The 28000-nt window shown below is 48.8% G+C and overlaps 1 protein-coding gene across 1 annotated transcript; it reads left to right on the plus strand.

Annotated features, from left to right (window-relative positions):
* Nucleotides 1-1054: 1054 nt before the first annotated feature.
* Nucleotides 1055-27588, plus strand: XPNPEP2 (X-prolyl aminopeptidase 2). Its single transcript, XM_058713024.1, has 21 exons — nt 1055-1343; nt 3868-3944; nt 5612-5722; nt 6865-6928; nt 7799-7903; nt 8148-8234; nt 9153-9299; nt 12249-12350; nt 13021-13102; nt 13388-13583; nt 14188-14277; nt 15527-15636; nt 16392-16469; nt 17575-17646; nt 19908-19968; nt 21174-21243; nt 21760-21864; nt 22328-22387; nt 22882-22958; nt 25450-25539; nt 26145-27588. The coding sequence occupies exons 1-21, from the start codon at nt 1295-1297 to the stop codon at nt 26337-26339; spliced, it is 2028 nt and encodes a 675-aa protein (XP_058569007.1). The 5' UTR covers nt 1055-1294; the 3' UTR covers nt 26340-27588.
* The last annotated feature ends 412 nt before the right edge of the window (nt 27589-28000 follow it).

The raw sequence follows: 28000 nt of genomic DNA on the forward strand, positions 1-28000 counted from the left end.
GAACCTCCTTCCTCATTTAAATTCCCTTCCTTCAAGGAGTCCAGCGAAGGCCCCCTTTCCCTCCTCCGAATGGGTCTATTTTATTGTATTTGGATGAAGTATTTGAAAGCCACCTTAAACTTGTTGCAGATGTAATCAGAGTGTAAATACATTAAAAATAAGATCAAAAGGAAATGTGTGGTTTGCCTCTCGGGACCGCCAAGCTAGACAAGTACCTGTCCATTGGGTCTGTTTGTCTCTCACAAGTATTGCTTTTTCTGGCCAAGTGTTCTAGAGGGCATTTTTTGGGAGCTGTTTAGGCACTGTGCAGCCAGCTGCCCTCTGATGCCTTGGGTGTGGACACAAGGCTGGTCTCAGCTTCTCCACTTCCCCTGTAGGGACTCATGCTGGTTAGGAGTGACCTATACTGCAGGGGAACCAAAGCCTTGTTCTAGAAGCTATGGCAGCAAGGACATGTCCAGTTCACTAAATTTGTCTTCTGGGGACCCCCAAACTCCCCTTTTTGAGTCTTTTTCCCTCTTCAGTGGCATCTCCTGGCCCGTCCAAATGCGGTCTTCATTCTCTCTCAGATATGTGGCTCAAACAGCTGAATGGAACCCTGCCATGCCAGACATCCCAAGAGAAAGGCAGTCTTCCTCTCTGCCAGTGACTGGCAGCACTTTTACAGAGTGGGCTCTACTGAGGGGACTCACCCCAGCTGAAGAAAGTAGCTCTCCTGCTGTTACGAACTTCCCCCTTCCCTGAGGGGTGCAGCAGGGCTTCCCAAACACTAGGGAGTGAGGACACTGGCTTTTTCTGAGACAAGCCAGCTCAGAGGAGGAGGAAAGATAAACATTCATCTGGGAGCAAAAGTGGGGCTGTATCCAGAGTCTGGGGTGGGGGAGCTAATGGGAAACAGCTTGCTGGAAGGAGGGGGACAGAATTCGGGAATGACTGAGACGTGCTGCTGAAGTGGGGGGCGGGGAAGAGCAGGCTGATTGAGACCAGCTGCGGCTCCTCTGCCCAGAGATCTTTGGACTCTGCACGGGGCGGGCTTGGAGAGCTGAAGCTTCCCCACCCACCCGGATTCCCGACTCCGGTCTCCGGAGTCCAGTCCGAGTCTGGAGCCCTCAGATACAAAAGACCAGAGGGGGACTCACCATCCACCAGCTGGACGCCTCCTCCCCATCGCCAGCCCCCACCCCCTGGCTGCTCCTGTCCTCGGAAGGCCTGGAGGAAGAGGCCAGGGAAACAGCCCTGCCTTTTCCAGCCCCCCCATCCCTCCATCCACCCAGCACCAGCATCTGGAGACCCCATGGCCCAAGCTCACTGGGGCTGCTGCCCCTGGCTTGTCGTCCTCTGTGGTATGTGCATCCTGGTCCTTCCCTCCCATGCTGGGAGGGCAGATCCAGCTGGAGAGCAGCTCTGGCCTCTCCCCTCTGGGTTCAGAAAGGGTTGGAGTGAGGGCTGGGACGAGGTTATCTCTTTCTCTCTTGGTCCTCCTCGCTGTCATGAGAAAGAAGAACCCCAGAGCCAGTCTTCAGGGCCCTAGAGAGTCAGGTCAAGTCTGGATTGACACCTTTCCATTTCCACCTGTTAAAGAAAAGATGATTCTGGCACTTGTTAAAAGAGTATGGGAGACTTCATTCAAAATTATTGCAATAGGGGAGGAAGATCAGGCTCAACTCTGAATACAGCAAAGATGGCTGAGGACTTAACAGCCAATGAACAGGGTGAGGGGGCAGTGGATGGAAAATTACTAAGAGGAGACATCAAGGGTAGGGGAGTTCTTGCTAAGCCAGCTTCATAGGATTCTTACTGAACGCAGGCCAGGGTGAACAGATATCAAGGGTGAAGGCTGAGGAATTTGATCAGATAGCAAAGGTGATCAGATATTCAATCTCTAAATTGACTTAGCAAGATTCTTATTGAGGACTGGGTGACACAGGCCCACCAAGGACCAGATGGACATGGAAAGCAAAAGTCAAATTCTAGTGAAGAAGAGGCTCTGAAGAGCATAACTAAAGTTTGGTCTTTGTCACTCCCATGGTGCCCTGTTTGTCCTCTTTGGTTACAACTAGATGCCCAGCTCAATGTCCTCCACACCCATTCCACCCCCAGCCTTAGGGAGGCCTCGTTGCCTTTGCTCTCTATCAGCAGGACCCCGCTCATTCAGTTGGCACCCACTTCCTGAGCACCTCCCCAATGTTAGGCCCTGTGTCAGGGAACACAAGCCTGACCTTGGGAGCCACAGCTTTGGCCTTAGAGAACAACAATCTGGGTGTTGAGACAGACATAGTCTGGCTGAGTCTTGCTTCTTATGTTAGCATCCTAGCATCACCATTTTGCCAAATATTCCCTACAGAAATGGGGGTTCATTTTCTTAGATCAACAATATGGGTTGCACCTTCCCCTTGAATTTATGAGACCAACATAGCCATGCAGGACATTTATAGTGTTAGATGCCAGCCACGCTCCTATCTGTAACTCAAGCCGCTCAGAAGGTAAAAGTACAGTGTCTCCCCGCACCCAGGCCCTCATTACCCTCTGGAGAGATCCATCCTAAAAGTGGGGGCTGGAGGGAAGGACTATCAGAGGCCATTGGACTCTCAGGGCTAGACGACCCAGAGCCTGTGAGACTTAGCCCAGTGTCTGGCATTGAGTAGGTACTTAGGAAATGTTTGCTCAGTCAATACTGGGTGACTCCTTGGGTCACACCAAATTTGGGACCCAAATTGGAAACTAAGTCTCCATATACTCTGTCCTTTCTGTGGCACCACCCTTCCTATGGTTTACTTTTTGTACTCAGATGACCCCAGTTCAAATCCCTGCTCTACCCCTGACTCACTGTGGCAAAACTTGGGCAAGTTACCAAACCTATTTGGGCCTGAGCTTCATCATCTATAGAAAATAGACAGTAATATCCACCTCACAAGCTTATTGCAAGTATATAATGAGATACTATAAATTACTGAGCTTGGGATTTTCTCTCTCTCCCTCTGCCCTTCTCCCCCACTCAAGCACTCTCTCTCTCTCTTTCACTGAAAAAAAAAAGATTCTTTCTCTCCCTCTCCCTCTCCCCCCTTCCCATCTCTCTCTCTCTTTCTCTCTCAAAAAAATGAGCCTGAAACGAGAGCCAGATATTTGGGTTGTAAGAAATGGTACAAATAGGCCTTGAATTTAAGTAAACTCAATATAGGGGCACCTGGGTAGCTCAGTCATTGAAACATCTGACTCTTGATACCGGCTCAGGTCATGATCTCGAAGTAGTACAATTGAGCCCCGAGTTAGGCTCTGGACTGAGCACAGACTCTGCTTGGGATTCTCTCTCTTCCTCTTTCTCTCTGCCCCTCCCCCTGCTCATGTGCACAAATGTGCGGGTGCTTTCACTCTCTCTCTCTCTCTCTCAAAATAAATAAACATTTAAAAAAGAATGCTAAGGAAACCCAATATATATATAACTAAATGTATACAAGGGTAAAATGAAGGTGGGTTGATTATTTAACGAGATCCTCTAGAGAATTTCAAAGAAAATTTGATTACAAAATTTTAATTTACATACAACTTTTCTAGTTTGGTAAACCCTGAAAAGTCCCAATTAGATTAGAAGGGGAAAGTTGATTTAATGAGCACTAAACCCCATGCAAAAGTGGCAATCACTTGTCAATGAAACAGGTTTCTTTGATTATGACCCAGGGTGCATTCAATTCAGCCTAATTTCCTATGAAATGTGATTATTTTTATCCTAAGGTAGAGTTGGACAGCATTGCTTGTTCAAAGGATGGAGGCCCAGTGGGGACAGGGAGCAGGATTGGGGAAACATGTCCCTGTGCTCTCTAGGAGCTAACTGGTCTCCAAGTGACCCTGGATTTTTCTCCTGGTTTCTAGCTTTGGGTGCCTGGGGCCACCCAAAATCAGTGGACATGACGGCAGAGGACGTGAGAAACTGTTTAATCAGCCCTCCGGTAAGGCCCCGCCTCAGCCCCGCCCCACAGCTCCCATCTTCTCCCCATCCCCCATTGGCTCAGTTGCTAGCCTTTGCCTCTACCCACCTTTCTCCTGACTTCCGGACTCTGGGGCCACAGTTTCTGATTAATATCCCTTAGGTCGGGCAGCACATTCTCAGGTGTCTGACAGGCACACCCCATCCTTCCCTCCCATCCACTCCCACATCAAGTTATCTACTTCCGTCTGGGTTTGGGCAGCCCCACTAGAGGGAAGGAGGAGGGGCAGCAAGGAGGGTGAGGGGCTTTAGCTAGCCTTGGCTGACGCTGGGCAGAGGCAAGGAGGAGGATGGGAGGAAAGAAAACAAAAATTCTAAAGTTACAGTGCAAAGGGAGGCACAGAAGGGAGGAGGGATGAAGACAGAGCTAGAAAGGACAATGGAAGGGCGAGAGGGAGGCCTAGGGTGTGACTACAGGAGAAGGCATAGCATATTGGAGCTGAAAGGTCTCAGGTTCCTAGCTGAAGACCAGAAGATTCTTTCCACAAGAGTAGGGCAAAAGAGCTTCTTCAGGCAGGGGGAGGCACAGGCAAAAGCTGGTGGCCTGCCAACAGTTCACTAAGCATCAGGGCCAATGGGGTACATCTGCTTGCAATGTCAAGTTTATGAGACCACTAGGGAAGTCAGGTGGGTGGGCAAACCATGTTACTTTTATATTAAAACAGACATGGATATATCATTAAGTAGAAGGCAAACAAAACAAAAAACCCACACTTTTTATTTTATTTTTTAAGTTTATTTATTTCGAGAGTGAGAGAGAGAAAGGAAGCACACACCCATGCAGGGGAGGGACAAAGAGAGAGGGAGAGAGAGAGAATCCCAAGCAGGCTCTGCACTGTCAGCACAGAGCCCGATGCAGGGCTGGATCTCACAAACCTGGGCCGAAATCAAGAGTCAGCTGTTTAGTGGACTAAGCCACCCAGGCGCCCCTACCACACTATTTTAAAGATAAAACAGCTTTTAAAGAAATGGCTTAGAGGGGATCTTTCTGGACAATATCCCAAACTTCTGGGGGTACTCATTCACTCTCCTCTGCCATTTGGGACTAGTAGGTGGAAACTTGAAAAAGTCCCCAAGGTAGGGTTGCCTGGTGAAATACAGGATGCCCAGTTACATCTGAATTTCAAATAATGAATAATGTCTTAGTATAAGTATGCCCCAAATAGTGTGTGGGACATACTTATACTGAAACATTATACGTTTCTTATCTGAATTTCACATGTAACTGGATGGGCATCCTGTATTTTTATTTGCTAAATTTGCAATTCTGCTGCCAAGGTATCCAAAGAAAGACTGTCCTTCTAGCCTGGCCCAGTGCCAGGGCTCAGATCCCTGCACCCATGCCCCCATCTGAGACTCAGATCCCATTATTGTCACAAGGAGTTTCTCTCCAAGTTCTTCAACACCTACATCTCCTCTCAGCCCAGGCATCTTATTCTAGACTCACCCGTAATGTCAGCTGCCACCCCTTTCCTCTGCAGGTTGGTCCAGCCTGGCCACACCCAGTACCTGCCTAAGGCGGGGGGGGGGGGGGCTGGTGACTCCTCTGGATGCTGGGGCTCAAGCATAATTTTCTCTAAGCAATGTGTGTCTCTATGTGTGTCTTGATGTCTTCCTGTCACATGTCAGTACCTTCCAGTTACTGTGGTCAATACCACAGCACAGCTCACAGCCCTCCGCCAGCAGATGCACATCCAGAATCTTTTTGCCTACATCATCCCTGAAACGGATGCCCACATGGTAAGGGACAGCTCATCCCCCACCCGTGCCCTCTGCTATCCTGAGTCAACCACCAATGAGAACAGGGTACAAGCGAGAGGCTGCTAAGGTTCAGAAGATGAAGGCAGAGAAAGGATTCAAAAGGCAAGGGAAGGAAGTACAAGGCTTGGACATGTGAGTTTTAGGGCAGCTGAGAGAGTCTATTCCTTTACATAGGAGAGAAGCCATCACCAAATCTCCTTGCCTCCAGGCAATGAGACTATAAACAAGTTCAGAATCAATTTTGATCAGTTCCTAGATGGCAGATCCAGAATGAATGTCTAGGGCACTCCAGCCCTAGGAGGTTAGAGCGTGGGCTAGGAATCAGACCGGAAGAATTCTAAGTTCCCTTCCAGCCCAGCTTTTTCCATAACCTGATGGATGGAGCATTGGAATGATCCAGAGTCCCGGACTACATGAGTTTGGGTGTAGGCTGGGGGAGGGGAGCAGACAGGAAAGAAGATGGTCTGAACAAGAACTGCTTTTCCCAAAGCAGCACCCCTGCCAACCCATCCCACACTTTCCCCACCACCGGCTCTGCCTCCATCCCATCCACCTTTCGAGCACTAGCCTGTTTGGAAGAGAAGGCATTTTCAGTGTTAATAAGATTGCTTGAACTGGTTTTCCCATCTTGGGTAAGTATCTCAACTTCTCTGAGCCTCAGTTTCCTCTTCTGAAAAATGGAAATAATGAGATCTGTCTCAAAGGATTATGATGACCAAAAGACAATTATGTTTAAAGCCCTCTGAAGAAGTTATTTATGGTGTACTCAGTGTACCATACTAGACAGGGGAGGGTGTGGCGACAGCTAGAGGGGAGAAACCAGAAGAACCAAAAGACATGATCCCAGACAGCACAGAATTTTCATTCTGACCAGGGAGACAAGAACAGGCCAGTTCTGGACTATGGGATTGAGACTCCAAGAGACACAGTTGTCCAAAGGAAGGGAAGATCTTGAGATCTGGGGGAGTGACAGAGGACTTCCCGGAAGAGGTGCCCAGTGTGCCTGGGCTTGTAGGACTTGTTGAATCTGACCAGACAGAAAGAACTGGGATGTGGTTGGGGGCGTTCCATGGGGTCTGACTCCATGAAGAAGGCTAACAATGGTGTTGTTGATTTCCTAGAGTGAGTACATCGGCACACGTGACAAGAGGCGTGCGTGGATGACAGGCTTCACAGGGTCCGCAGGTGACAGCCATTACCCTGCCCTTATTGCTTCTGTTGGTAGACCCAGAGGTAGTCACAGACGCTCTAATATGGCCAGTTCTCAGAAGCCAGAACCCCAAGACCTAATGTTCAGTGGTCTTGTCTCCCCTCTACCTTTCAGAAAAGGGTCGCCAGGGTATACATCTCATAACCCACCAGTCGCACTTCTCATGAGGCAGAAGGCAGGACAGCTGCCACTTCCACATCTAGCCACTAGGGGCCCGCTGATTCCCTTCATACATGGCTCACCTGGAGACAGTTTTACTTAGTGGGTCCTTCTGGAACATCACCTCACATGGCCAAATGAGTCGCAAACAAAAAAGCACTTTATGGGATCCCAGTTTCTGAAGGGGCCCCCCACTCTGATCCTGGCCCCCTGAATGAAATCCACGCTTCCCTTGCTGATCCTTAAACATTCCTCCCCTAAGCTTCAAGCTTCCTTGCCTTACTCATCTTTGCCAAAGATACTGGGTTTGGCTTCTCTGCCTGTCCTCAGCTAAGCCCCTGGCTTAGTGTCCCTATCAGCCACTGAGTCTTGATACTAACTACCACACCATCTTTCCTGAGAGCACCTACATGCAGCATTGACTCTTTTGGAAGGCCAGAAGCAGACACCACTTGTCCCTCCTTAGGTGAGGCTCTCAACACAGAGCAGAGATGCCTGACCCAAGCTGGCTTCCCCTGATGCTCTCCTTAATGTCTCCTGCCTCACTTCCTTGTAATGGAGGAGGGAAGTTCTTTCCGGAGACCCCTTGTGACATTCTCGGAGCCAGTACCATATTGCCCATGCACTAACTAAGGCCACCATCCTCACCTTCACCCTCAACTCCAAATTTCTCTGTTCTGCCTCAGGAACTGCAGTGGTGACCATGGGGAAAGCAGGTCTCTGGACTGACAGTCGCTACTGGACCCAGGCTGAGCGGCAGATGGACTGCAACTGGGAACTACATAAAGAAGGTAAAAAGGTCGCATGGACTTGTCCCCCAAGCTCTGGAATCTAGACTAGGTTCAAGAAAGTACAGGTAAGAGGATGCATGAAAGGCCTCTATGGGAAACTTGGGAAATCTGAAGCCATCCCTCACCTTTGAAGCTGACATCAAGGAGGACAGACCTGGCAGGATTGTCACAGACAGAAGCCTGACTGGAGAGCCTGAGACTGTCCCTGGAGGTGACTTTCCATTCTTTCCTGTCTTCCTCTTAGTTGATACAGCTTCCATAGTCATCTGGCTCCTCACTGAGGTCCCTGCTGGAAAGCGTGTGGGTTTCGACCCCTTTCTCTTCTCCATTGGTATGTTTTTCCCTCATTCCTGCATTTGTCCACAGCAACAAGGGTGACTCAGCCCCTCTGGGATGTAAAGACGCATACCTTCGTAGAAGGAGGAATAGGATGACTCTAAAGACAGAGTGTCTCAAGTTATAGTTGCAGAATATTTTGCAACAAAGATTTACTCATGGACTGTGTAATGTAAATATATTTAAAAGAATGAATGCAGATTTTTTTTTTAAGTCATGAGTACAGAGACCCAACCTAGAAGATCCAGGGAGTCATTAAGATCTAACAGACATAATATATATCTAGCAGACAAATAGGCCAGGATGTTCTAGAACCCAGAACCATCCTCTGTGCTCTGGAGCTGTACCAATTATGGCACTAGAATCACTTGGGAGCACTCTTCTGAAAGGCAGCTTGGAAGGGTCAAAGAAGTTCAGTGAGCTTCTGCGCAAAGAAGCATATTCCCCTCCCCCCAGGATCATAGGTCCCTGAGCTCTGGGACCCCAGCCAGCTGGCCAAGGGTGGGGTCTTCACAAATATGTACCAAAAGGTTCCCCCTTCAGAACTGGCTTCTTTGCCAGCCTTTCCAATGGTGTGAGCATCACCATTCTTTGGACTGTGGCACTGAAGCTCAGTTACGATGGAAAGTACTGAGAAGAGGGCCCCATAGCCATTGGTGCTTAAAAAGATAAACCTAGCCAGTTGGCTGTGGGCAGGGTTGGGGTGGGCCCAGGGCAATTAGGCTTTGAAAGCAGAACAAGGAGGTTGAGAGGACATGCTCCAAGAGAACCAGACTGCTTGGACCTGCTCTGAGCAGCTGGGCTTCAGCAGTGGAGTGGGGGGGCAGAGCAGATAAGGACTAACTGCCTGAGTCACAGTTTTCCCTGAGGTGCTAACAGGCAGGGGACAAGTGACTGCTTCCTGTCTCTGCAGGTTCCTGGGAGAGTTATAACATGGCCCTCATGAACTCTAACATAAAACTGGTGTCCATCACACCCAACCTTGTGGACCAGGCATGGGGGTCAGAGAAGCCTCTGGTTCTGAGCCAGCCCATTTATGTCCTGCAGGAGGCATTCACAGGTGATTCTCTAAGCCCCTTCTCCTTCCCAACTTGAAGCAACACAGGTCCCCACTGCTGCTCCTTTGGGTGAAAATTTTGTCCTAGGAATTACCAGAGCAATGGTTCTTGAACCTTTGTGTGCACCTGAATTGCCTGGGATGATTATTTAAAAAACAGATGTCATCTCAAAGAATCTGAATCAAAAGGTCCTCAGACCATATTTAGAAAACACTGGAATAAATAGTGTTAGGACTTGAAGACAGAGGGAGCAGGAAGGGGATTTGAAGACAGAACAGCAAGTGAGGAAACAAGGGAATCACAGCAAGATGGGGAAAAAAAGAACCCCACCCCTTTGAAGAGAGAAAAAAACATGATATGAGTTGCTTGTGCGGTAGTGGAGACTGGTTTATATTGATTCATTCAAACCTTGACTTCTGGCCCTCCTGTAATAAGATGTCTGGGGTCAGGTGGGCCGGGCTAACAAAGGAAGTATGTAACTAAGTTCAGGGTCAATCCATGATACAACTTAAGGTTCAAGTTTTGGCCGGACCACAAAGGAAAGTTGACTGATCCCCCAAATTCTAACATCAATAGTTTTCATCTTGACCTCATTGATACCATCTAAATACATCATAAAAGAACAGCATGCTCTAGATTTTGTTAAGTAGCAACTAAAATCCTGACCATGACCAGGCTATTGATTATGAATCACTGTCTTGGACACCACCACCCCCTACCTCCCCAGGAATTCTGAACAAGCCAATGGACTTGGATTCCTAGCAATATTGGGCAATCTGAGAGGCCCCTTTCCACACACAGGTCCGTGCACATTTCTTGCTTGAAAAGGAGTCAAAAGAGCAGGAGGAAAATTTCAAAATAGCAAGGATGATGAAACAAGCTAAAACTGCCCAATTTTCTTTATCTGTTCTGGTATAATTTGCAGAATCATTCTGCATCTCACAAAAGCTTTTAAAGAAACTTGCTATCCAGGACTGTACCATCATAAATAATACTCATTCCATTCAGATAAAGAAGAGAGCAGTTATGTCTGGAAGGGGAGGGGATAAAAGGGGGAACCCTTCCAAGGGACTGAGAGAGAGTTCACATGGGTTTTAAAGTCACTTCCCACAAGTGACAGGATGCTGAGGCTTCGTAGGCTGCTCGTCTTCAAGGAAAAACCATCCAGAGCCAGAACTGGGCCTGGCAGCCCAAGAACAGAGTTCTTGAGTCACTAAGCTTACAGAGACAAGAGAGACTTTCTCTCCAGCAACTGATAAGCTTTAAAGGGGGCAAAGGAAAAGAACGGGAAAAGTTAATTATTCCAAGATACCTGTATGCATCAGACAATTTAAAGTTGCCTGCATTTGTTGTCACAAAAATGTATCACATTCATGAACCTGGACAAGATAATTCTAAGGGAAAAGAGCCAGAGTAGGCCCCATAGTGTATGGTTCCATTTGTATGAAATATCCAATATAGCCAAATCCATAGAGGCAGAAATCTGATTAATGTTTTCCAGGAGCTGAGGGGAGAAGAGAATAGGGAATGACTGCCTAATGACTACAGGGTTTTCTTTCAGGATGATAAAAATGTTCTGGAATTAGTTCTGGAATTAGACAGTGGTGGTTGCATAATCTTATGAATGTTCTTAAAGCCACTGAATTGTGCACTTTAAAATGGTTAAAATGATACATTTTTTGGTATGTGTATTTTACCACAATAAAATAAAACAATCATTAAAGAGTGTCATACCCAAAGCTTTGGTTCTTGTTGGATAGTTTTGCCTGTTTGCATAAAGTTTTTTTAAATGGCATTAAGTTGCTTATGTTAATCTCTGAGCCCAGCTAGGACCCTTAATGTTTATGACCTTCTGTCAACAAAATATGAGCTGTGCCTCAGAACAGACCCTTCATGTGCATTACAGAGACTAGGGATAAAAGATGAAAACTAAAGTCCTAGAACCAGAACACAAGCATCCTAGAAAGGACAGCTCTGTGGCACAGAGTTTAAGGACAAGTCTGGGGACTGACAGTGTTAGCAAGATAGTCCAGTGTCCATATAGATTAGGAGGGTGGGCCATGTAGTCAAAAAGACCTGGGTTGAAATCTCTGCTCCACCCCTCCACCCCTTGCTACCTACGAAATCTTAGACAAGTCACTTTACCTCCCTGAAGACTCAACATCCTTATCTGTAAATGGGTCAGATAAGAATTAAAACAATGTTCAAGGACCCGTGTCTTATTAGGCACCAGGTTACTTCAAAGTAGAGGCTCGGTCATGACCCAGCCTTGTCCCTTTGCCCTTCAGCCAAGGCTGCTCTCTTGATCTCTGTTCTGCATGCTTATTTATGGATCAGAAGGTTACACCAGACTTACTATACATCAAGACACCATTCTATGTGCATTACAAATATTAATTCATTTGATGCCCAAAATAACCCTATTGATGTCAATACTGCTATGATAATCCATCCTCATTTTACAAATATGCAAAATAAGACACAGAAGCGTTAAGTGATTTGTCCAAGATCACACAACTAGTAATGGCAGGGCCAGAACTTGAACCCAGTCAGCCCAGAGAGTTCATGTCCTTAATAATTACAGAAGTGAGAGTTTGTTTGAAGACAGTGTTCTATTGCTTTTAAAGAAATGGGAAGGGGTGCCTGGGTGGCTTAGTTGGTTAAACATCTGACTTCACCTCAGGTCATGATCTCACGGTTCGTGAGTTTGAACCCCACATTGAACTCTCTGCTGTCAGTGCAGAGCCTGCTTTGGATCCTCTGTGTCCCTCTCCTTCTACCCCTCTGCTGCGCTGCCACGTGCTCCCTCTCTCTCAAAAATAAATAAATATTACAAAAATTTTTTAAAAAGAAAGAAACAGAAAGCAATTGCCCTGAGGGAGCCCTCTCAGGAACAGAGTGCCAAAGGGAAAGTATGTTGCTTATGCTTTCTTTGGCTCCTTTGCTTCAAGGGAACACCTGGCAGAAGAAAGTATCTGACATCCGCAGCCAGATGCAAAAGCATCCCAAGGCACCAACTGCTGTCCTTCTGTCAGCGCTTGATGAGACGGCCTGTGAGTGTGGACTCATGGATACGGGTGGGCGCCTCGGTCTCCCCAAACCCCAAGCCTCTTGGACCTGCAACCCAGAACTCCTCCCCCAGTCACCCTATCACCACGGGTTCTGAGAGCTCCATGGCCATGGTCTGTGGGAACTAAGAAGGCTAGGGGGCAGGAGATCATGTCTGCTTAATAAGAAAACCAGGAAGCCCAGAGCACGCTGTAGGCAGCCCACAGGCCATCAGAGGAAGGGGCTGAGCACAACAGCAAAGGCTGTCCCATGAAGGGAAAGGGGCCCAGCTAACACCTGCCATCAGCCTGGCCAGCAACCCAAAAGCATTCAGACTCCTAGCTTTCGCACCTGGTGGAGCCCTATTCTGTCCCAGTGTGGCATAGGGCTTCTTACCTGACCCTGGCTCTGGGCTTCAGATATTCTGGGAACCCACTGGAACTGTGCTGGTTGCTGGCGGGGCATCTTCATTTTTCTGGGAGAAAGGGGGGTCCATTGCTCTTATCAGCACCTCAAAGCCCCCCTCCCCACCAAACTGAGAAACTTTCAGAGGCAAATGTTCAGGCACACTGCCGGGACTCTTTGGGGCCCAAAGCAAATGGTGAGGCAAAGGTGTGCAAGTCCTTGCCTTGGGCAGACCAGCCTCAAAGAGACCCCATCAATTCTCTTCCCCAGGGCTCTTCAACCTTCGTGGCAGTGACATCCCTTATAACCCCTTCTTCTACTCCTACACACTGCTCACAGACTCCTCTATCAGGTATGGCTTTTCCTTGGCTTGCTCTCCAGGACTTCCTCCAACTCCCACCCCTTGCTGCTCTACCACTTACACGGCCCTGGTACACGGCCTTCCCAGGAACCTGCTGCCTGCCCCCACAGGATCCTCTAGGAAGCCTGCAGTGGGCTTTTCCTGACCCCTTGACCTCTGTTCCCACCTACTCCAAATATGGTTTGCTTGGTTCTTTGCTGGAGTTCCTCTGACCTCCAGGAAGTGAATCAACCTTAGAGACCCTCAGGACCCTCCTCATCTTCCGTCCCCACCTAGGTTATTTGTAAACAGGAGTTGCTTAAACTCTGAGACCCTGAAGTACCTCAACTCCAGCTGCACGGGCTCCATGTGTGTGCAAGTCGAAGATTACAGCCAAGTCCGTCACAACATCCAGGCCTACGCCTCAGGAAACGTGAAGATCTGGATCGGGACCAGCTATACTACATATGGGCTCTATGAAGTGATACCCACGGTAGGTTTGCCAGGCCCCAGCCTAGGCCAGGCATCGTGCCTGCCCCTGCTCCAGCCCTGATAAGTTTCAACCTAAAGTGGGGCCCACAGCCCCTTGGCCATTCAGGCAGTTGGTCAGTCCCCTTCTAGGCCTTTCCTAGGATGGAAAAAGAGGGAGCAGATGTCTGTCCACAGAGAGCTCAGAGGTTGTCAAGGAGACTAGAGAGGGAACAGCCTAGTAGACCAGAGGCTATGAAGTCACCAAACCTGAGACTGGGTCTTGGTTCTGCCCTGAACTGGCTGTGCAATGACCTTGGACAAGTGACTTAGCCAGTCCGAACCTCTGTTTCCTTACCTGTAAAATAAGAGTCCTGACCTCAGAGGACTTTATCTGAGGAGATTTAGAGGAAATGGTCCATGTAAAGCCCGGTGCCTGGCACACAGCAGGCACTCAATAAATGGTAGCTGTTATGACATGATACATGCAGGAAACTCACATTGCTAGATTAGCCCATTGACCACGTTGCTTGATTAGCCCAGGAAAGCTGGGCTTTCCTGCCAGTACTTTTCAAACCCCACTGTGTCCTGGAGATGGCCCCATACCTCTTCCTCTCTGCCCATGACAGGAGAAACTCATAGAAGACACCTACTCCCCAGTGATGGTGACCAAGGCGGTGAAAAATAGCAAGGAACAGGCCCTCCTCAGGGCCAGCCACGTAAGTCGCAGGAAGACTAGCCTTTTGGAAACTCCTGATTTGATGAATCAGAAAGGAGCCTGAAGAAGTTTAAGGAAACAGAGAAGTAGGCACCTACCTGGGCTTCATCCCCTCATGCCCGACCTGGTACAGTGGTTTAGGGCATGGGCCCTAGAGCTAGAGTGTCTGAATTCAAATCCCAACTCCTCTACCTACCTCTTAGCTGGGTGACTTTGGGCAAGTTGCTTCAGCTCTCTGGGCCTCAGTTACCTCATCTGTAAAATGAGTACCATAACAGTAGTCTACAATATAGGGTTGTTGTGAGGATTAAATAGATAAATATATATGCTATACAATATATAATATGTATAAAATATATAAGTAACTTATAATTAACATACTAATTATAATATACAAGTAATATAAAATATAATATATAATCATATATACATATGTGTACATATATACATTTATATGCATAGACTATGTGTATATATATGAATATAAATATATACTTATATAAATAAATATATGTAAATATAATATAGGAGTATATAAATACATAATTGTATACATATTATATGCATATATAAACATAATTAATAATTATGCAAATGTAATTATATTGAATAATTATATATGTGTGTATATATATATGTGTGTCTTTATATATATATATATATATATATATATATATTGCTTTGATCACTGCCTGGCACATTCCAAGTGTTAAGTAAGTGTTAGCTGACCTGATTTCCTCACCCTGGCAAGAGGATAGCTTGCTCTTTTGGATATTCCTGTTCAAATTAGAAGAAACGCCGCATTTTACAAAACTTTCTTATAGATCATTTTAAACGTATACAAAAGTAGAGAAAACAGCATAATGATCCCCACGCACCACCTCTCTGCTCCAGCCCTCTTCAGCTCCTGGCATTTGGTCTACAACTCCAGGTTCATTGCCTACGCCCCCACCCTCCACTGCTGGCTGGTTTTAAAGCAAATCCCAGCTATCATACAGTGTCTCCTGTTAACACCCTAGTATCTCTAAAAGAAAACACTTAGGAAGTGTCGCTAAAAGATAAGAACTCTTTTTAAAACATAACCACACTGTAATCACATATAAACTTTAAGAATCCCTTAAGATCATCAAATAGTCAGTGAAACCCTCGAGTTTTCAAAGCTCAGCTCCCCAGCAGCCGCCTGATCCCCTTGATCCCAGAGCCCTGGCTGCGATCCTGCGGCAGCCCTCTCCTCTGCTTGCCCGCTGCAGGTGCGGGATGCCGTGGCTGTGATCCGCTACTTGGTGTGGCTGGAGAAGAACGTGCCCAAAGGCACGGTGGATGAGTTCTCGGGGGCAGAGCTGCTCAACAAGTTCCGAGGGTGAAGAACCACTGCTGATATTTTGACCATTTTTTAAGGGTGGGGGTGGGGGCAGGGAGGGGCACCTGGTCTCCTTACTTCAGCGGGAAGACCCTCTTTGTATTTGGGGGACCTCTCTGGAACAAGGAGTAGCAGGTTTTGGCGGCGGGGCGGGGGGGTCGGGCAGCTGGGCAGGGCGGGTTGGATGACAGTGCCTGGAATTGCTGGAAGCGGGACACCTTGAAGGGCCACAACCCATCAGTGCCCCCTGGTGTCTGCTTCAGGCACAGACCCTGTTTCCCTGGGGGAGGCTGGCTCAGGACAGGTAAGGCTCCTGGGCCACTTGAAAGTATCAAGTTGGGGAGTGAAGTTCCCTGAGGGCACGCATGGCCCAGGCCATAAGCATACTGTAGGTTTGAGGTGCAGGATGCTGCTGTGGGGGTGGGGAAGCTTTCAGACACAAGAAACTAGGTTTCTTCACTCTCACTTTACCATAAACTCACTTTGGGACAATGGGCCTTGGTTTCTGCATCTGTAAAATGGGGGAGGAGGGGGGCAAATTGGTGTCTACAACCCCTCCTTCTCTGACCTTGAATGCTCTATAACTGACAGACTGGAGCCTGGGAAGATGGCACCAGGAGGTGGGGCTGGGAGAGCCAAATGGAGTCTGGCTGAGGTAGAGGCAGCCATAACCTTCATTTGCCCTGATTAGATATGCTGGGTCCAGCCTAGACCCTGAGCCCATCCACTGACCATTCCTGCCATGTACTTTCCAGAAAGGAACAGTTCTCCTCTGGACCCAGTTTCGAAACCATCTCTGCTAGTGGCCTGAATGCTGCCTTGGCCCACTACAGGTACAGGAGAAGGAATTTTCTAGGGCCCTGTAGGGACGGGATCCTGGGGTATATGCAGGAGCTGGGGGTGTGAAAGAAGGAATGCTCTGGGGCCCAGGCCCACATTTAAGGTTTGAGACCCTTTAGCACTGTGGAGGCTACGATGGGCAGTGGAGCTCAGTCAGGGATTGGGAGTCTTCTTGGAATTAAAAGGCCTGAGCAGTTTTCCCCACAAAAGGCTGAGACTTTGTGAACACACAGGGCTGAGGGATCTGGAAAGGAGGCGGGGCTGCTGCTGGATGTTTTTCCTTGGCTTCCTGCGAGTTGTTTATATTAGCTAATTCTTAAAGCTCTCGAGTGCATGAGGAGAAAGCCCTGTTCACCCAGCCTGAACCAACTAAGGAGGGCCCAGAGGTGGGCTAACCAGATGTTTGGCTCCATAGAAAACAAACACCTGCAGGCCAGCCTGATAGAATTTGGGGGCCCAAACCCACCAGAATGCCTCAGCCTGGTATGGGCACAGCAGGAAGAGATCAGATGTCCTCCATGGGCCAGCCTGGCCTCTCCCAGAATTCCCTCCCCCAAAGTCTCCCAAGCCCACAGCCGCCTTGGCCCAGCCCCTTCTCCCCTCTAGAGAGTAGCAGGGTAGGAATTCCTTGGCCCTACCAACCCTTGCTCTCTAGCCCCACCCTCGAGGACTCTCCCTTCATATTCCCTGGCTTCTCAGCGGTCACAGAAAGAAAGAGAGCACTAGACTGAGCATCTGGGTCCAGGCCGAGCTCCTCCCCAGCTTTACTGCACAGCCTCCTGCAAGCCTCTTGGCTTCTGTGGGCCTGTTTCTCCCTTATGTAGAAGGAGACGACTGCACTGGTTTGCTCTCTGAGGCTCTCCAGGCTCCTGCATTCTGGGTTCCTTCTTCTCTCTCTTCCCAGGGACCAAGGCCTTGCTTGGTGAGGTATAGGACAAGCAGGTGTGTACTGAGTACATTAGCAGCATCACCTGAGTACTCTTCCAGGGCCCTTTGGGAAATAAGGGGTGAGGGGGTTCCTCTGCTTCCACTCGGGACCTCCACCCTGCCCAGTGTAGGGTTAGGCTACTCCCTTCTCAGTGGCTCTCCCCTTCCTAGTCCGACCAAGGAGCTGCACCGCAAGCTATCCTCAGATGAGATGTACCTGCTGGATTCTGGGGGGCAATACTGGTATGTACTCCCCACCCTGCCCTGCCCGAATATCTCAACACAGACATCCTGGGCTGCCTGAGAGCTGGCCGAAGCTTTCCCTTCCTGGGTGTGGATCCTTTGTATGAAAAAAGAGAGCCCTGGATTGAATGACCCTGAGCATTGTTCCCATGTTCATACTTGGGGATCCTTGCACGATGGGAAACACAGAAGCCAAGTCATTGGGGCTGCCCGTGCAGCACCTCTGGGAGAATCAGAAACATCTCTCCTTGCTCAAGTGAAGTGTTTTTTTTTTTAATTTTTTTAATCTTTATTTATTTTTGAGAGAGAGAGATGGAGTGCAAGCGGGGGAGGAACAGAGAGAGAGGGAGACACAGAATCCAAAGCAGGCTCCAGGCTCTGAGCTGTCAGCACAGAGCCTGACGCGGGGCTTGAACTCATGAACCGTGAGATCATGACCTGAGCCGAAGTTGGATGCTCAACTGACTGAGCCACCCAGGCGCCCCAAGTGAAGTGTTTTTTAAGCCTGCATATTATTACACAGTCTGAACAGCCATGCTTAGCAGCCCTGCCTGGCTGCACAAACACTGTACTCACATTCTCACCTACTCATGCACACACCAGCAGCATGCATCCTCCCTCAGCCCCTTCTCCCCACCCTGCACAGATGCAGTGACCATGTCAGGTTGGGGATGGCGGCCAGATCAGGCCTCCGCAAGCAGCAGGTGAGGAGAGAAGCAACCTCAGAGGGTGCCCAGAGCACAGCTGAAACAGGGCACACCTATCAGCATGGGTATGTCTGTGAATAGATATGTGTGAGTGACCATGTGTAGGGTTATGTAGGAGGGCACTCTCCCCACCCCCCATCCCTGCCACCTCTAAGACTCCACAATCTGTGCATCCACCTGTGTGCTCTCATTGAAATTAGTATATAACCACGGAGTGACTGGTACCCCTTTAGATGTGTTACCTTTGTACAGTACACAATCTGAACACACAGACATGTCAGTCATGCAGAATAGGCTAACTAACCCCAGTTTTTCCTAATTTGTGACCAATCATTCACACAGGAGTTGAGATGAGATGAGTCAGTAGATTTTTCCCTTCTTATCTAGGAAGCAAGTGGATTGTAGAAAAGCTTGGGCAGGGTTGGCGGGGGGCCAGGGGTGGGCAGGAAGGGGTATGCTGAACTGATGGAAGAGCGAGGAGTAGTTTCAGTTTCCCATTCTCTATCCTGTGGCAATGGTGCATGTGCCAGTGACAAAGGCTCTTCGCTTGCTTTTAGTGCAGCTCTGGGAGCTAACCCGAGAGCTCAGCCTAGCAGGCTTCGCTCATCACATTGTGCTCATCATAGTCTGGCGTTGTGCTACTGTGTACTTGAAATGGCCAATGTGCAAAGAGGAAGTGAATTTGACGGGCGTTGCTGGATTGGGGCATGCTCAGAGAGGGTGAGGCCGGGGAACTGGTCACCTCACTTCCTCTTCTCCTCTTCTGAAGAAGTCTGCCACGCCCTGTGACCTGCTCCCAAGGAGGAATCCCCAGGGCCCTGGGATTCTCTCCCCTCCCCCTTCCTAGTGGTGACCACAGGGACCATCTGGGGGAACAGCTGCTGCTGTGGTTGGGAGTCAGACTTTTTGGCTTCTGGCTTCAGTTTCCTGGGACTCTGAGCAAACCCTTGTGTGAGATCCATATTTACAAGGAGAGATCTGTGTAGAGAGTCAATGCTTGCTCGAGGCCTGGCTTCACTGAAGCTCAGAAAGGGGGATGCCTCATGGCCTCAATTGCCTCATCTGGGAAATGAGGATAATGAAGCCCCCTCTGCTACCCTTCCCAGGGAGCTGCAAAAGTGTTCTAGAAATGGTAAATAACTGTGTGAATGTGTAAGAGTATGATGATCTCTCTGAACCTTGGTTTCTCCACCTGTAAAAATGGGACAGTCCCCTTCCTCCTGCCTCCCCGAAAGCCTGGTAGAAAATTTGCTTGTAAAGCTAGGCTGACCCAAGAAACTCAGATTTGTAAAATAGCCAAAATAGGTGGGATGGGGGTGGAGTATGTATGTGGGAGATCAGAAATGTCAGACAACATAGTGATTTTGAACTTCATAGCTTTCAGAGTCCCTTTATGCACAGAAGCTGAAGATGAGAAATTGACAATGGCATCTATGTTCTTCCTTTACCCCTAACCCACCTCACCACCACCCCACTCTTACCACTCAAACCCCAATGGGAAACACACGGGAAGCACATGGCCAAGCTGTGTATGCTGACTGTCCTTCTCCACAGGGATGGAACCACAGACATCACCAGAACGGTCCACTGGGGCACCCCCTCTGCTTTTCAAAAGGTAAGAATTGGACCCAGAATACCCCTACCCACCTTTACCCAACGGACACCCAAGCAATCACTCCAGCAAGAACCCTCCATTTTACGGAGGCTAAAGCTGAGGCCCAGAGAGGTTAAGTAGTTTGCCCAAGGTCACACAGCAAGTTAGTACCAGAAAACCCAGTGCTCCTGGCTACTTCCCCAGAGATATTTCAGGCCACCAACAGGGCCTCAGCTGAAGCTTATCATCATCCCATTTCAGTGACTCAGTGAACAAATATTTATTCAGTGCTGTCTGTGTGCCTAGCCCCGTGCTCCGTAGAAAAGAGGAAAAAAACATTCCAGGCAGAGAGAAATTGCATGAGAAGTCTCAGAGGCGGAGGTGGAAAGGAGCTGAAGGTTTTCAGAAAGCAGTGAGGGCTGGCCCACATGGAGAAGAGGCTCTATGTACACGGAGGGGAGGGTGCTCTAGGTGTCAAGGGAACAGGGGGCCACATTCATGCTTTCAGCAAGTCGACCGTGGCTTGAACGTGGTGCTGGAAATACAGAACAAACAAGAGCTGGCCAGGCCTCAAAGAGCTCAAGTTTAGTGGGTTGAGTCCAATGCCCCGGGCTGTCGTGCGCAAGATGACAAACCTGTGTGCTTGCGTGCCCACGTGCGTGTGCACGTGTGTGATGAGAGGACTTACCACATTGCCACAAGGAGTGAACAGGAGAAGAGGTTGCTGTCAGCCCACCTCCCTCCCTTTATCCGCAAGGTAAACATCCCAAACATCTGGCAAGGCTGACCTGCCAGATTATGAGGCAAACCTGAGGCCTGAAGGAAACTCAGGGATGATCATAATAGTAATAAGGGCGCTGATCTGTATTTGAACATTTACTGTTTGAAGCACCTCATGTGCATAAGTGGGCCTACTCTTCCTAACAGCCTTACGAGCTGGTACTATGATCATTCCATTACAAATGAGGAAATTGAGGGACAGTGTGGTGAAAGTAGCTTGCCCAAGGTCTCAGAGTTTGTGAGTGGCTACGTCAGGACTCTAGCCCAGGGGGTTTGCCTCCCCAACCCCGTACTGTCAGGCCTCAGCCAACCGCCATCTATAAGCGTCCCTGTGGACCAGTTAAAGAGAACCACATGGACCAAGCTCCAGCTTTCAACAGGTCCCCCTCGGAAACTCCCAGGATCCTCCCCTTACTCACCACATTACCTCTCCGTCTCCCCATCAGGAGGCATACACCCGTGTGTTGATCGGAAATATCGATCTGTCCAGACTCGTCTTTCCTGCTAATACATCAGGTGGGTTTTGGAAACCAGGCTGGACCCAGAGCCTCAGGCCCTGATTTCTCTGGACCCAGACTGCCACCCTAGAAGGCTAGTGTGGCAGGGATTATATCACTATCCCATCCATTGTATAGATGAAAAAAATCCAGCCCAGAGAGTGAAAGCAGGTTGCCCAAGGTCACACAGAAGATTACTGGGAGAGCCAAGGCTTGAACCCAGGCCTCCTGACTCCTAATCTAATACTGCAGCTCAGTGGGGTAGGGGAGGCTACTGTGGGCTGTAGCAGTCATGGGAGGACTCCTAGAGGAAGTGGGTGTCTTGATGGATGGGGAGAAATTATAGTAGAGTCATCAGTCTAGGTAACGTAGGTACAATGTAGGATGTGCTGTAAACAATGCATGCTAACCTGCCTCTCAGGAGCCACTCTCCACAGGTACCATCTTGGTAGTTGACTCTGGGACAAGAGAGCAGGAAGGGGCCAAGCAGACAGTTAGGGTCCAGCTGACTGACTGGGGGCTATCTCTCTTCCAGGGCGAATGATGGAGGTGTTTGCCCGCAGAGCCTTATGGGATGTTGGGCTCAATTATGGTCACGGGACAGGCCATGGCATTGGCAACTTCCTTTGTGTGCATGAGTGTAAGTGTCTCTTCGGCACTTCCCTGGGCTCCCCACCCCCACACTTCTTGTGAAGGAGATAGAACATAGGTATGTTCTATGGAACATGAAATGTTCTATGGAAATGACCGAGACCCACAGAGATGCAGTGACCCACCCAGGGTTAACCAGCTGGTGGGAGGTGATGCTCCACAGGGTAAGTGAGAAATCTTGACACCTGGCCATTCCTGCTGCCTGCTTGGCATCTGAGAGGGCCTCAGAGAGAGGAGTGGCAGGTCAAGGCCTAGCGGCTGGCTGGCATAGATGCCAAAGTAATAAAAAACAGAGCCAATGTGGTCTCTGTGCCAGCCCCAGGTAGACAAAGATGTGGTGGACAAGTGCTGCTGGAGAAAACCCAGTTTCCCCAGTTGGTCCCCAGAGCCTGCTAGTTTCTGAGCTGGAGAGTATGAGAGGGTTGATGCTCTGCCTACATCTCCTTTTCCAGGGCCGGTGGGATTCCAGTACAACAACCTCCCCATGGCTAAGGGCATGTTCACCTCCATCGGTATGGCTCTCAAGCTCTTCCACCCCCTCCCCCGCCCAAGACTAGCCCAGGACTATAGTTGAGGGAGTGCCAGCCTTCAGGGAGCATGCCAGGCACAGACCCACTGGGATCCACCACTCCCAGCGCCAAGTGGATTGTCATACCCCAATCCTAAATCCCTTCAGCTCATACCCTCATTTTGCCCTTGGGAGTCAGTTCCTGACTGTACATCCAAACACTGGAGACTCAATCAAAGGTGGGGAAACAGGACAGTAACACACAAGGAGATGGGGGTGCCTCCAGGATCCAAGTGAGCTCTTAAGTCTTCTCTGCTTGGCTACAAGGCCTGGCAGGTTGCCTCTGCGTGGTCAGTGAGCATCTACCCAGTGGTGGGTCTGCCTGAGCCAAGAGACAGCCAGACAGCTGGGCACTCCAGCCACTCCTCAATTTGGACAGGAAACACAGGCTTGGGTCCTCCTCCTGCTTAATACCACAAGCATCTCTGTGTCTCCTAGAACCTGGTTACTATCAGGATGGAGAATTCGGGATCCGTCTTGAAGATGTGGCCCTTGTGGTAGAAGCAAAGACCAAGGTAAAATGCTGCTGAAGCGGCCTAGACCTGTGAACGGCACAGCAGTGACTTTGGGCTGCATGGGGTATAAGGAAGGTCAAAGGAGAAGGGCATTAAATAGGCAGGCATGAATTCATTTGAAGTTTTCCTGGGCTCTAGAAAAATTCCATAACTCAGAGTTTCTCAAACCTGTTTGCACAATAGAATATCCGCATCATCAGAAGAGCTTTTTGTTTTTAATGCCAGTGCCCAGGTCCCACTCTAGACCAAATGAATCTGTGTCCCTGCCCTAAATCATTGGTCCTCAATGCACATAATAATGGCCAGGGGAGTTTGTTCGACATGAAGATTCCCTATAATAGCAGCCAACAGGATAAAATTCTTACGTATAAACTTAAAAAGACTTATATGGAGAAAATCTCTACTGAGGGACATAAAAAAGATTTAAGTAAATGGTGCTCTCTGGAAAGGAGCCTCAGTATTATGGAGATGTCATTTCTCCCTAAATTAATCTATAAATTCAAGACAACCACAATTCCAATGCTAACTGGATGCTTTTGTGACTTCACGAAATGATAGTAAAATTTGTAAAAATAAACGTGCAAAAATAGCTAAGTAGATAGGAAAATTCTGAGAAAGGAGAGCAATAAAGGAAACTAGCCTTTTCAGATATTAGCACAGACTCTGAAGCTACTGTAACTAAAACAGTATGGCACTAAAGATGAGAGAGACAGATGTAACAATGAAACAGAATAGTCAGTCCAGAAATATGTCCTCTAATTTCTACAAACAAAATGAGAATTTAATTTATAATAAAGCTGGCATTTCAAAACAATAAAGACCAGAGACATTTTATAAATGGGCAGGGGGGACAAATGGCTAATTTGGGGGTTTATTAAAGTGAAGAACCTTACTCTTACACCCAAATAAAATTCTGAATTGATCTCAAGATTTAAAGGTAAAACCATAAAAGATCTGGAAGAAAATCTATATAAATTCATTTATAATCCCAGGGTGAAAGTGGGCCTTTCTATGCAAGACCTGGAAGCCGTGAAGGAAATTGATCAATTAAATTTAAAACTGTCTGTATGGAAACAAGACCATAAACAAAGTCAAAAGATGGATGACAAAGCACGTATAGCAAAGAAAGGATGCATTTCCTTCTTTCACCATGAGCTTTTTACAAACCAGTAAGACAAAAATAGGGAAAACGGGGGAAAAAAAAGCAAAGGACATGAAGAGGCAACTCACTAAGATCAACACAAATGCTCCATAAATGTGAAAAGATGCTCAACTTTATTCTTAAAGAAATACAAATCAAAACAACAATAGAATACCATGTTCCACCTGTGTGATTGGCCAAAGTGAGAGATTTTGGTGATACCCAGTACTGTTGAACGTATGAGGAAACGGGCCCTCTCACACTGCTGGAGGAAATACAAACTGATACAATCTTTCTGGAGAACAGCTTCACAATATCTATCAAAACATCTATTTGAAATGCCTATCCCTTTTGTCTCAGCAATACCTCTGCCAAATATGTATCTTCTGGATATAGTCCCAAAAGGTCACCAAACTGTTTTATACATTGATGCTGATTGTAGTACTTGTACTATGGTCATAGTGAAAAAGAATTGGAAACAGATTAAATATCCATCACTGATTACATAAATCATCATCTGCATACTATGGACCCTTACGCAGCCCTCAAAAGAGACTGAGGTAGATATCTTTGTGCTAATATGCAGTGCTCTCCTATGTTCCCTTTTAAGAGGGTGGTGAGCAGGTGCAGAAAAGCAGGTGGGATCCATTTTGTGTGGATTAAAATACATACATACACACATACACACATATAAACCTACGTACTGTATATGTCTTAAATGTTTTCAGGAAGGAAACCAGGCAGGGAGGAGACTTTCAATTTTTATTGTGTATTCTTTTGTAGTTTGAACTTTCTAAGCACAGGCAAGCAAAGGATCTCTGGGAAATGGGAATTATAGACTCTTTATTCTTCTTTATATTTATCTCTATAGGTAGGTCCATTGATAGATACAAAGAGATGTAGGTAGATAGAAATATATAGAGATATAGATTACATGGATAGATATAAAAACCTAATAAGTTATCTTAAAATTACTTAAATGTAGTTTCCCAACCCTGTGCTAGAGATTCTCACTCCAGTGGTCTGGGGAGGTGGGGGTGGACCCTGGAATCTACATATTTAACAAGCCCCCTCAGTGCTATAGATGCACACACTTTGAGAAATACAGACCTAAGTCTAAATTTTAGGAATCCAGATGGAAGGACCAAAGGCGAGGTGTTAAGTGATAGACTGGGGTTTGGGGAGGGTCAAGGAGACTGTAGGATGTTCAGGCCTATCTTGAATCTCAAGCTTGACAAGTGTCAGTTCCCTGTGCCCATGGCTTGAGTGAAGCATTCCCTCCCTCCCTTCAGCCTACCACCTTCTCCTCACTCATTCTCCTGCTTTCCCACCTTCCCTGTGGCATCCCAGTACCCCGGGTCCTACCTGACCTTTGAAGTGGTATCCTTGGTGCCCTATGACCGGAACCTCATTGATGTCAGCCTGCTGTCTCCTGAGCAGGTAAGTGATCCTCAGCACTTTGATCTTTCAGCCCATGAACCACTGACTGATTTCTTCCCAACCCTGGGCCTCTCTTGCCTCTTCTCCCTCTACCCCAAGACCCTCTGCCACTTCCCCTCACCTGGGAGGGTCCACGCTGTTGGCATTTATAAGCACATCCTGAGGCATCCATCCCCTACTCACCAGAGACCCCAAAGCTTCTAGAACTCTTTGGTCAGACCAACCTACCCAACCCCCAGTAGTGAACTCCTGGGGAGTCTCTGCCACCTCAAGTCCTAGCATAAGCCTCAGTCCCTTCTTCTGTAAAATGGGGATAATTATGCTTGCCTTACTTTCATTCCTGAGCCACTCCCATCTGCCACCCACCCCATGAAAGTCACTATGACACTAAACAGCCACTGTGGTGAACTGCCTCTAAAAAGGCCCAGAAAATGCCTGTGGCCTGAGGATGGCTAGGGACCTGTGGGGTACATAAGGGCTGAGGTGGGCAGCTGCAGTACCACAGCAGGGGGCTGGATGGCACCGAGGTCTCACCTTTTGGTGAAAAGATCTCACCTTTTGGCAGCCTGGCCTGGGGAGGTCCTAACCCCTCCTTCCCTTTGCAGCTCCAGTACCTGAACCACTATTACCAGACCATCCGAGAGAAGGTGGGCCCGGAGCTCCAGCAGCGGCAGCTGCTGGAGGAGTTCGAGTGGCTGCAGCAGCACACGGAGCCTCTGTCAGCAAAGGCCCCACACACTGCCCCCTTGGCCTCTCTGTTGGCAGTCTCCTCTCTGGCCATCCTCGGCTGCAGAGTCTAGAGGCTCAGACTCCCTGGCCAACCCTCTAGCTCAGCTCCCCTCACCCTGCACCACCCACGCCCCAAGAGCCCTTGCCAGCCCCTTGCCTGAAAACCACTGCCCTCAGCCTCCTTCTCCAGGACGAAGTTCCACAGACACAGAGCTTCTTGGCCCCGGGCAGGCCCCCTCTGGGCTTGTGTACCTCACCCTGGGCTCCCAACCCTAGCCCTGGGATAAGAGAGCCAGCTAGTCCCTTTCCTCCTGTAAGCCCAGTAGGCCTAACCTATCTACAACTTGGCAGAGCCTCTTGTCACTGCCTCCCCCCGCCCCCAGCAAAAGACCACTATAAGGCAGTACCCTAACCCCTGGGGGGTCCATAGCCCTGGGAGAGCCCTACCCTATTGCCACCCTTTGGATATAGCCAGAGTTGTTCCCGCCCTCACTGGCTCCTGACTTGGTCTTTCCACACCCTTGAAGCTGCCTCTGACCACTCCAACCTATCCCTGGCCCGCCAGTGCCCTCTTGGCGGCAGTGCACAGGCTGAAGGAACCAGGGGGGCCTCCAGGTTCCCTGCTGTGCCTGTAGATAGAGAGTAAAAGAAGGTGGCTGAGTGTTCTGGTTACACACTGCAACCAGGAAAGCTAGCCAGAAAAGGGGCACGTACACCAGCCTGCCCCACATGCGAGCCCATCACTTCTGAACTCTGGGTGGGTTCCGTGCCATTTGACAGGATAGGGAGTTTGACAGGATAGCCATAAGACTTTGGCCACCGGGTAGGAGGGCATGTGGGGAACATTCTGGAATATGACCTTACTCAAAGTTGGGAACAACCTGAGCAGCAGTGCTCAGTCACTATCCCAGACTTCCCAGCACACAGGTAGCCCTTTTCACTTTCCAAAATCCAGCCACGGTGACAATGCTGTTAAATCCCCCAGCATCCTTGGATGGTCTTTAACCTGTGTGGGCTGGTTTAACATGTGTGAGTCTGGTTTCCCCATTTTACAGATAGGAAAACTGAGCTCCAGACAGGTGGGACCTCTCCAAGGGCACACATTGTTTGGCTAGGACATGGTGGGGCCAGAATGCAGTGACAGTCCAGCTGCTTTGCCCCCTCGCACCGTGGAAAATCCCTGAACATACCTCCAAGTTCCCTGAGCCCGCTGTTGGGGGCAGGGCAGAAGGGAGGGAGGCAGAGTTTTCTTTGGTCAGCCCTGCCGTTAGCCACCTGGGCTCACATCCTGCTTGATGCTTAAAACAGCATGGCAACGAAGCCTGCCTCTGGGTTTTGCATTGTGTCTTCTGTGTTGCTGGGGACTGCTGTTACCTGTGGCTTTTGTGGTGGGAGGGGAAGGGGAGGGGGTGAGGTGGGGGGTAGGGACGTGAGGCTCGCAGAAGCTCGGTCGGGGAGCACATGTGTTTGAGAATGTGCATGTGAGCATGCGTGCGGGTACGTGTGTGAACATTCACATATTTGCGTGCATGTCACGCCCAGCCAACCGCCTCCTGTGCTAAAGGTCAGATAGCCTTTAGGAGCAGACGGTAGGGAGCCCCATGCTGTGAGACTTGTCAAATGTAGTCCAGGAAAGTTGGAAGCAGCACCCTTGCTCAGCAGAGCACAGTCAAGGGAAGGAGAGAACCAAGTTTCCAGGGCCGAGTGCTGGGTAAAGGCACCAGGCAGAGTG

The sequence above is a fragment of the Neofelis nebulosa genome, chromosome X, assembly GCF_028018385.1.
Source record: "Neofelis nebulosa isolate mNeoNeb1 chromosome X, mNeoNeb1.pri, whole genome shotgun sequence".
Classification (NCBI taxonomy): domain Eukaryota; kingdom Metazoa; phylum Chordata; class Mammalia; order Carnivora; family Felidae; genus Neofelis; species Neofelis nebulosa.